Source organism: Leuciscus leuciscus (assembly GCF_965113295.1).
Source record: "Leuciscus leuciscus genome assembly, chromosome: 12".
In the NCBI taxonomy this organism is placed as follows: Eukaryota; Metazoa; Chordata; class Actinopteri; order Cypriniformes; family Leuciscidae; genus Leuciscus; species Leuciscus leuciscus.
This window is the reverse complement of record NC_138736.1, coordinates 6,259,369-6,269,769: the sequence shown is the minus strand read 5'-3', so window position 1 is coordinate 6,269,769 and position 10,401 is coordinate 6,259,369. Positions and strand designations below refer to the sequence as shown.

The window sequence follows — 10,401 nt, the reverse complement described above, 5'->3', positions numbered from 1 at the left end:
TAAGGACATCAGGAGTTTATTTAAAGGAACACGCCACCGTTTGAAATAGGGGTTATTCACCGTCTCCCCTACATTTAGATAGGTGGGCAAACGCATTTTTTGTCTCAGTGCATGCACTGTCCTTAGTCTGGCAGCGCCGCCGCTAGCTTAGCATAATGAATGGAATCCTTTGTTGCCGGATAGCATGTCGTGACTCAAAGTGATCCAAAAAAACCAAAACGAATTACTTCTTGTGGCCTGCGTATTCACAACGAGTACAAATAGCAATGCAGATTAAGACTAGGCGATTTCCTAGGCAGATATTGGCTTGGGACTATTGGGGTGGTGAAGCACAGGAGAAGCACTGTTACTTGGGCACAGAGATTTCGCAACACCTGAACCCCCCCCCCCAACTTCCGTCAACATACCAGCGTGACACACCGAGTATCTTCGCTTTTGGATTGTGTTCAGTTTGAGAAGTTACAGCAAACATGGTAATTACCTGCATAGCAAAAGGTTGTGAGAACAAGCAAAGGACATACACGAATGTAATGTTTCACAGAATTCCATCGAAACCAATGGAACTGAGAAATCAATGGCTAGCTGCTCTGGAGATCTGTCCTTCAACACCTCTCTTCAAAATTAACCAGTATCGTGTTTGCGAAGAGCATTTTGCACCGGAGGACTACGTTGAAAAAATGCTATATGGGCCCAGAAAGACTGTACTACGTCTGAAGGATACGGCCGTCCCATCCATTTTCAAAGCAAAGGAAGAACAAAGTGAACATGTAAGTTGTCTTTTATTACTCTTACGTGAGTGAATCTGTGTCTTTTCAACCCCTATTTCAAAAAACGGTGGCGTGTTCCTTTAAAGGACAAGTTCGGTATTTTACACTTAAAGCCCTGTTTTCCGATCGTTTCTGATGAAATAGAACGGTTAAGATTGAAATTTGGACACATGCTGCTGGCCCGAGAATTTTCGGTTTCTGTGGTAGTGGTAGCAGCTTTGAATAATAGACACTCCAGCCCAGTTGGTGGCGATAATGCACCTTTGCCAATTGCAAGCAAGCAAACCACTGGCATTTCATTAAATACACAGAAGAAGCAGAAGATCGCTAAGCATTTGAAACAGACCGCTAATAATGGGGCGATTTTGTGCAGTTCCGAATTGCGGGAAAATTCGTAGCAAAATAACAAGTTGTCACAGACTTCCTTTCAACAATCCAGAAATGCTAAAGTTGTGGCTGAAATTTCTGGGGTTTGATGTGAGCACACCTGTTGAGGTTCTGCAGAAAGCTGATCACCGTGTCTGCGGTCTACATTTTACTAATGAGGACTTCGCTGGAGGTCGAAAGAAACCGCCCAAAAAGCTCTATCGCCTGATAAATACAGCGGTTCCCACATTACGTCCTGGGACGACAAAGTTGGAAGAACTTGGGGTAAGCTTGACATTTTGTAACAGGCGGAAAATGAACTTATTTGTTATGTCCATAACATCATACGCCTAACACTAACCCTAGCCTACATTAATCATTTGGCTACATGATTTTGTGCGTTTACTGTTGTTTTGGCTGTGGAACTTTCATGATGAAAACGTAATGATTCACGTAGGCTATCATTCACATCGTGCAAGTTCCAAGGCATTTTAGCATTAGCCATGGACGTGACAATAAGGAATTGCCATACTCTATTATGTCATATGAAGTCAGATCCGATGTGTTGGCCCAGAATAGCATATACTTTGTACATGCATATACATTGTGGCGCTAATGTACTTTGTGCTTTCTCTATCAAATACCCCTGTGTGACTTCCAAAAACTAACGCGTTGGCTAAGTTAGTTAGCTGCACTCCACAACAGTCCTAACCCGTACACATTTGTTCTATGAACATTAGATTTCAATCTTAACCGTTCTATTTCATCAGAAACGATCTGAAAACAGGGCTTTAAGTGTAAAATACCGAACTTGTCCTTTAAGTAACACTTGCCTGATTGTCACTTCCGTGATTTGGGGAAAAGCCCGTAAAAGTCCTGCAAGGGAAAAGCTAGTGAATTTAACGTAACACTCCATAGAAATGTATTGATAGCTGGATGATATTCGAAATGCTTTTTAAGTGTTGATCTGAAAATACAAGCATTTATAAAAGTTTCAAAATTCAGCGAAACGTTTTTATACTCTCGCGTGAAACTTTGTTGACGGAAACAACCGTGTAAGTTAACTTACACGTGACTGAGCAGAGGATTGTTGTGAGACACAGTTACTTGAGTTCGGACTACTGCAGCGTGATAGGACAACATGCCAAACACATGCATCTATCCCGGCTGCGGTATAAAAGCTAAATGGTTCAATCCGGAGACCTTCCATGGTCTGCCGTTTCGCTGCAATGACCCGAAGCTTCTACAACAGTGGCTTGTCGTTCTCAAAATTGACATCACTACACCAGTCGAGACGCTAAAGGAGAAGCGCTACCGTGTCTGTAGCAGACATTTCGATGAAGACGACTTCCATCTTCCTAGTAGAGCCAAGGACTCAAAAAAACCGACTAGAGTACACTTGAAAAGGAACGCTATTCCACGAGGGGGCCCACTGGCCGCGGACATATTAGAGGTAAGTTAAAGGGTTAGTTCACCCAAAAATGAAAATTATGTCATTAAGGGTAAAGTCCGTTCATCTTCGGAACACAGTTTAAGATATTTTGTCCGAGAGCTTTCTGTCGCTCCATTGAAAATGTATATGTACGGTATACTGTCCATGTCCAGAAAGGTAATGACATCATCAAAGTAGTCCATGTGACATCAGTGGGTTTAGCTAGAATTTTTTGAAGCATCGAAAATACATTTAGGTCCAAAAATAACAAAAACTACGACTTTATTCAGCATTGTATTCTCTTCCGGGTCTGTTGTCAATCCGCGTTCACGACTCCGCAGTGACGCTGCTGACGTGTTATCTGGTGCGCCCGAGCTTCGTTTACAGTCTGACGGAGACGCACGCTGTATTCAAGCTATTCTACATTGTTTGTATTTTGGTATTGCAATTTTTTTTTATTATTATTTTTTTTTTATGGTGCGTAAGTGTGCATGTCCCGGATGTCCTAATCGCCAAAAACAACCACGGCGACGTAAAAGTGCATTACCAACGCCGACAGATGTAAGGATTCACTTTTACTCTTTCCCGGTAAACGATCCAGAGCGACTAAAGCTATGGCTGCTATGTGTTCAGCGATATGTTGATTTCCCTCTTCAACTCGCCCGTCTACTGACATTGTGCAGTGAGCATTTTTCACCAGACGACTTCAGACCGGGTCCGGGAAAGATACGTCAAAAAAAAAAAAAAAAAGCTGTGCCCAGCCTGTGTTTACCACACACAAAGGTATGTGTGTAAGCAGTATAGTGAGATCGCGTATAGTGTTACTCAAATTGCTTGACTTCTTAGTTTTATTAAAACGGTTGTTAAAAGTTTTGTAATGCTATGCTTTGGATTAAACTGTAAATTACATCCAAAATAAAACTGTACAATGAAATGTTTTTAGTATTTGGCTGATAACGTGTTCGTGTACAGGTAGGTTGGGGGAGGGCGCATTATGAAACACCGTTTGTTTTTATGCAGTCACAAGTAAAATTTTAAATGGCAAACGTTTTGTATATTCAAAACGTCCTCACTACTGTAGATTTGTGTAGTTTTTGTAGCATTGGAGAAATTGCAGTAGCACCTCAATGCAGTCCACAAGATCCAGGGGGCGGGGTTGGATCCACATCTAGGGGGTGGAGATGGGTAGGTTTAGGGATCAGGGGTGGAGATGGGTAGGTTTAGGTATATGTAAGGTGGGAGGAGTTGGATCTGGATCCAACTCCTCCCCCTGGATTTTGTGTTCTCATAAATTGAGCAAGGACAATTCCGGCGCAAAATGAACCTAGGGGTTAAAGGGTTAGTTCACCCAAAAATGAAAATTCTGTCAGTAATTACTCACCCTCATGTTGTTCCAACCCCGTAAGACCTTCGTTCATCTTCGGAACACAAATTAAGTATTCTCGTCGCTTTATAAACTTAAGATTGAGCCACTGTAGTCACTTGGACTATATTAAAAATGTCTTTAATGCATTTTCTGGGCCAGCAAGTTATAATGTCTTAGAAGCCTATGGAGGAGTGAGACAGCTCTCAGATTTAATAAAAAATATCTTAATTTGTGTTCCGAAGATGAATGAAGGTCTTACGGGGTTGGAACAACATGAGGGTGAGTAATTACTGACAGAATTTTCATTTTGGGGTGAACTAACCCTTTAATAACACATGGGTACCGAGTCGACCGTTCTCTGGGATGTGAGGTTCCCTAGGTTCATTTTGCGCTGGAATTGTCCTTCAGTATTGTGTAGGTTCCAGCTCATGTCGGGTAAAGGGGAATGAAGAAGCTGATAAACTAGCAAAGGATCCTTAGATCAACATCAGAGTACAGATGAGTAAAACAGAAATGAAAGGACAATTCCAGTGAAAAATGAACCTAGGGGTAATTAACACATGGTTACCGAGTCAATCGTTCCCTGGGATGCGTTTTCATGAAAATCGAATTTAAAGAGTTTTATCTCTAAAAACAGATTAGCTTATAACGCTAGTATATGGGGCACAGAGTAAGTGAAAGTAAATCGCTAGTCAATACCACTAACAAGGCTCAAAATAGCCTCACACTAACACAGTAGCATAATGAGGGTCCCTACATGCAAACCGAAGCATTGAGAACTTTGTAAGTGTACAGACAGTTTAATAAGAAGATACTTTATAAAGACAGTACATTACGCGTTTACAGGCAGGAGCCATCTTGGAAAACAGTCTCGACTAATCGAGTCACGAACGCCGTGCTAAGTGAGCTGGTCGATAGGAATTACGTTTGTGAAATCTAACGTAGCACGGCGTTCGTGACTCGATTAGTCGAGACTGTTTATATGTTTATTACATATTGTAAAACAAGATTACATATTGAGCATGCAACACTAAATCAAAGTTTGTAAAAATAGGGAAACATGAAACTGGCAATTGTGATAAATGTGGATACCCACAAACAGTAAATCACATATTATTATTGTATGCTGTGCATTCTACTAGAATGCACAGCATACAATAGAGAACGACTTAAATTAGTTCAGTCACTAAAGGAAAGGGGTGTAAGCAATTATTCACTTAAGGAAATATTAGGAGAAGGGACAAATGATAGAATTTATGAGGAATTATTCCAAAAAATATTTGTTGGGGAAGTGTCTTTAACCACGCTGTGCTTCATACTCCAAACCAGTAGTTGGCGGAAAATGCACTTTAAAGTTGGTTTGCCAACCGCCATTTAAATAACAGAAGAAGACGACCGTTCAAAAATTCAGGGCTGCGTTCCAGTCCAAAATTGTCATGCCCTTCACTCGCAAACTTCCCTCTGTCTCGTTCACTCGGATGTACGTCATTGCGTGCCCACTACTGGCGGAAACTGCAATGGGCTGAATTGGAACGTCCTAAGCCCTTGATCACTTGGAATCAGCTGTAGAGTTGATTTATTATTTACATTTGTTTTCCCTTTAAGAATTTGTTTAATGCAGCATCCAAATGTTTATAGGTGTGTTTGGGTTGTTTTAAATTAAAAATATATATTATTAATATATCATAGAGTTGTCTGTTGTGGTGGTGATTAGATGAGATATGTGGTGATGTCACATTTGAAGCAGACTCGCTCCCTCGGTCAAAATCGAGGGAACGAGGGTCTGTCCATATAAACTTCCCTCGTCCACTTCATGAAGTGGAACGCACTTCAAAATGGCGGCAGGGATTCCCCCAAGGGGAAGTGCTTAGGGAAGTTCGCAAGTGCATGTCTAAAAGTGGACTGGAACGCAGCACGGGTGTGTTGAATTACACACATTTATCTGTATTTGTATCAGTTTATTGTTTAAAAATGGTCCTTTCGTGTGCGTATCCTGGCTGTTTAAATCTTTTGAAACCTAAAAGATTTTTTCCGCTAGGAAAAAACGTGACTTTCCACAGATTACCTGTGCACAATCCTGAGCGACTGAAGCTGTGGTGTCTCGCGCTGCTGCTGGATGTCAACACACCCGCGCATTCTCTCATAGTTAAAGTCCCCGTGAAATCAAAATTGACCCTATTTACTTTGTTAGCGCATATTACTAGTCTTGTGGTGAACAATTAATCCGTGCAAGTTAAGACAAAGAAAAAAATAGTTTGCCGTGGTAATCTTTAATCAAAGTCTGAAAAGTTACTTCCGGCCTCTCTGATGACATAGGCTTGACGGCTTGGGTTGAAAAACGCTTAACCACTCCCCTCAAACCATCAGTCTGCTATGAGCAGTAAAGTAAAACTCTGCCCTCTGTTCAATATTCCGTTTCACTGGGAAATACGTCACAACACTGGAGAAAAATCGTTTGCAACTTCCGGTTCACGGGGACTTTAAGAGAGTGTGCTGGGATCATTTTTTCGACAGTGATTTCCGCCCCTCTGAGCAAGGAAAGCGTCGTTTTCTGAAAGCGTCGACTGTGCCCCTAACGTTTTTACAGCAAGCAGATGTATGTATGTTTCATAATATTTGTCTGTATATTTTGATGTCTGCATTTGCATCTTCAAGATGTATTTTTTAGAGCGTTTACTAATCTGCAATGTCTCCAAGACTTTTCCTGTCAGATGTTAAATAGACATTTAGAAAATGATCTTGAATTTACGCAAAACTTTTTCCTAAAGCTTTTTCTAAGATGTTTATACGCTACAGATTAACAGTTAAGCGTACCATTGCTATCTGGGTTATTTTATATTTCATTTGAAGAAGACTTGATTATATATAAGTGCATCACAGACAGTGCTGGATCATGTTTTCAGTGATGTTTTCAGTGCCTGTATCTGTTTGCATCTCAAATTTGTTTTGGGGTTTCATGACCCTTAAGTCCCACGACCGTTGCCGGAAGCCAGTGATTATAGTTTATTAAGTTTTAAATATGGTTTTAAATATGGATATTTTTCTTACAAAACCTCATCGCTTTGCTTCAGAAAGCATTTATTAACCCACTGGAGTCATATGGATTACTTTTATGATAAATGTATGCGCTTTTTGGAGCTTTGAAAACTCAAGCACTATTCAAATGCTATTACAAAGCTGGGAAGAGCTAGGGTATGATTTAATATCTTACTGTGATCAGCTGAAAGAAGAAAGTCATACATCTAGGATGGCTTGAGGGTGAGTAAATTATGGGATAATTTTCATTTTTGGGTGAACTAACCCAGTTTAAAGGAACACTCCACCGTTTTTTCATATTAAACAATGTTATTCCCTTAACGAAGACGAGTTGATGCATACCTCTCTCGTCTCAGTGCGTGCACTCAATCGCTCTGGCGCGTGACTGAGATTAAGCTTTTTAAATGTGTATTATTGCATGTTTAAATAAATATTTACAAATATATTCTTGTGTATTTATTCTGTCTCCCAAAGTTGTCTGTATAGTATTAAAATAGCTTTTAAATTATAGCTCAAGACAACATAAGAACTCGGAGTTACATGCTGCATGCTTTGAATGTTGCTTTACACTCAACTGAAAATTATTTTGATGCACAACTGTCATACTTTATCATAAATGTTAAGCTTCAGTTGCTTTAACAGTTGTTTTCTCTAGCAATGCTTTAAAACGTTGGTCAAATTAAGTGATAATTATTTCAATTGTATTGATGTATACAAGCAAGGTCCAACTAAAGTAATGTTGTAGCTACTTAGTTTGTGCAATTTGTAGTCTTGATAGAAGTTTATTGTTTGCCTTTCCTGCTGTAGTAATATTTCCCTTTTCTGACCTCAGTAGTCACAGCCAAGGTTGGTGACAACATGGTTACTATATCACATAATGGGTTTGGATTTGCTCCATGAATGTAGCTCTAAATTCAAACTGAGCTGTACGTATTTTCCCATAGGCTATATAGGACGTTGTGGTTGAAAATGAAAATTAGAGATGTTCCTTGAAGGCATGCTCTGTGCACTGAACAGCAATCGAAACAAGGAAGAGCCCACTTTTATGTTTTAGGCCATAAGGCACACAGGGCAAATAAAAACCTCACAGTATAATATAGTAAAAGTAGTATGTTTTGATCATGAAGATACTTTCAGAGAAATCACTTAGTGTTACTTAACTCACCTTTGATTGTGAAGTTCTGTGCTCTTCTAAGAAGGACATATTTAAAAAAAATATTTACTAGGCCTATATATATCTTTATACCATGGTCTGGGTGAATACTCGATTCTGATTGGCTGCAGGGTGTCCATTAAAAAGTGATAGAGGACACCTAGTAAAGGAGTTCTGGTGAAACTGACTGTTTACCGTTCGAAATTAATAAATAAATAAATAAATGCGCTGGTTACATCAGCTGTGAGTAACCATAGCAACAGGCAGTCAAAGTATTGTATCAAAACAAAACTGAAGAGTTCTACGCGCTGAGCGGACTATACATATCTCCGAAACCAAGTTATTGTTTGTAAAAACTTTAGATTTCGATTGTAAAACTAATTAAAATATAAACTAATGTTTTAAAAATGTGTTATTTGGCAAGTGTGTTAAAAAAGCGGGTTAATGCCCTTCGAGGTCTCGTCCATTGTCAGGTACTAATGGACCTCCGCTGCGCGTCGGACAGTTCACGCCTCGCCGTCGTCCATTAATACCTGACAATGGACACCTCGTCGGGCATTAACCCTTACATATTGACAGCCAAAATGACAAATTCAACAAGTATGGGTAGGTTTATTTTTATGAATTGTGGTTGAGACTCGTTATCCTTTTAAAACATCACCATAGCCAATTGGATGTTGAATGCTCCACAAACTATATGTAATGAACCAATTATTAATTGGCCAGAGCTGTGTACAATAGTTAATTGCAGGTCAGAAAAGAAGTTTCTCGGGTGTGGTGGGTCATGGACATATAATTAAAAAGTATTATCATTTAAAGAAGAGTATAGAAACCATGTTTATGATATAATATACATTAAAATTATCTACCTATCCTAAATTATATCTAGACTGTTTAAATTTGAAAAACAAAAACATCTGACTCAACATATTCCTGTGTAAAATTTGAGTTTTTTAAAGCATTCATTCATTAACTCGAAATTAGTGTCTTTAAATATTTTATTCATATTCATCATCTGTAAAAATGAGAATGTTAGACAATAGAAAAACATGGGATCAAGGACAAAATTACTACAGCAAGACCAATAAAATATTTACTATAATATTATTTTTGTATGAATATGAATTTATAACTATACCTTTCCTTCATTTTTAGTAGACCCATGCCTACTTCACCAGTGTGTTTTTGTGTTTACTTGTTTACAAAAAATTACATAAGAATGATAACATTAATAAACTGATAAGATGTAGGCCTAATTTTTATGATTAATGGTTAGTCATTATTTTCACTTAATTTTACCAAAGTTCTAAAGCATTGCTAGAAAAAAAACAACAACTGTTAATGCATCTGAAGCTTAACATTTATGATAACCTTTGATAACATATGACGGTTATGATATAAAAAAAAAAGTATGACGGTATCAAAAAGATTTCCAGTTGAGTGTGAAGCAACATTCAAAACATGCAACTCCAAGTTCGTATGTTGTCTTGAGCTATCAGCCTATAATGTAAAGGCTATTTTAAAAATATGCAGACAACTTTGGGAGACAGAATAAAAACACAATCATATAATTGTAAATATTTATTTAAACATGCAAAATTAAAAAAGCTTAATCTCAGTCATTCATGAGAAACGAACAGTTCTATAGCATAGAATGACAACAACTAATCTGGGAGAAATTTGGAGAAATATGCCTTTATTATAGGCCTAGGTCTTCCAACGCCTCCTACAGGATCAGGTCTGTAGCTACTAGTTCCACTAAACACAGTACTGAGAAACACATGCTACATAAACGATGAATTATTTATAAAATATATAGTTTACGCTTAACTTCGTTCAACTTTATTACCTGTTTGAAATCAATAATCCATAAAACAAAACGCGATCTGAGGCGCTCACGCTAATCATTTCTGTTCCACTCGCCTGTAGTATTGGTCGCCCACGATATGGTCTCGTGAATATTCATGGTAGCTCCACCCATTGGAACCAAATCTTTCAGGAACCGAATATATTGTAACACCGGGACTAAGTTTGTGTAGTTTCAGCCGGCAAACTAGGTAAAGTTAGTGGATTTTCCTGTGCGATTAGCCATGGTTCTGTGCGTAGTAAAGGGCTGTGATAGTAAGTCGAGGGGATACTCTACCGGCGTCATGTTTCACAGAATACCAGTAAACAAGAAGAAACTAAACAAGCAATGGTTGGCTGCTCTGAACATTGATCTCAAAACATCGGTAGAATCGATCAAGAAATGGCGTGTTTGCTCAGAGCATTTTGGACCAGA

General features: G+C 38.8%; 1 protein-coding gene across 4 annotated transcripts in view; it reads left to right on the top strand.

The window, feature by feature from the left end:
* The first annotated feature begins 214 nt into the window (after positions 1-214).
* Positions 215-10,401, top strand: part of zmym4.2 (zinc finger MYM-type containing 4, tandem duplicate 2) — a 50,610-nt gene continuing 40,423 nt past the window's right edge. The window contains exon 1 of one of the 4 annotated variants that reach the window (XM_082187027.1): positions 215-767. In XM_082187027.1, the coding sequence (XP_082043153.1) occupies positions 471-767 (297 nt within the window). In that variant the 5' untranslated portion in view covers positions 215-470. Of the gene's footprint in view, positions 768-821; positions 1,419-1,451; positions 2,587-2,647; positions 3,349-10,401 lie in introns of those variants that run through there. The other 3 variants (XM_082187028.1, XM_082187021.1, XM_082187025.1) reach the window with 3 other exon arrangements.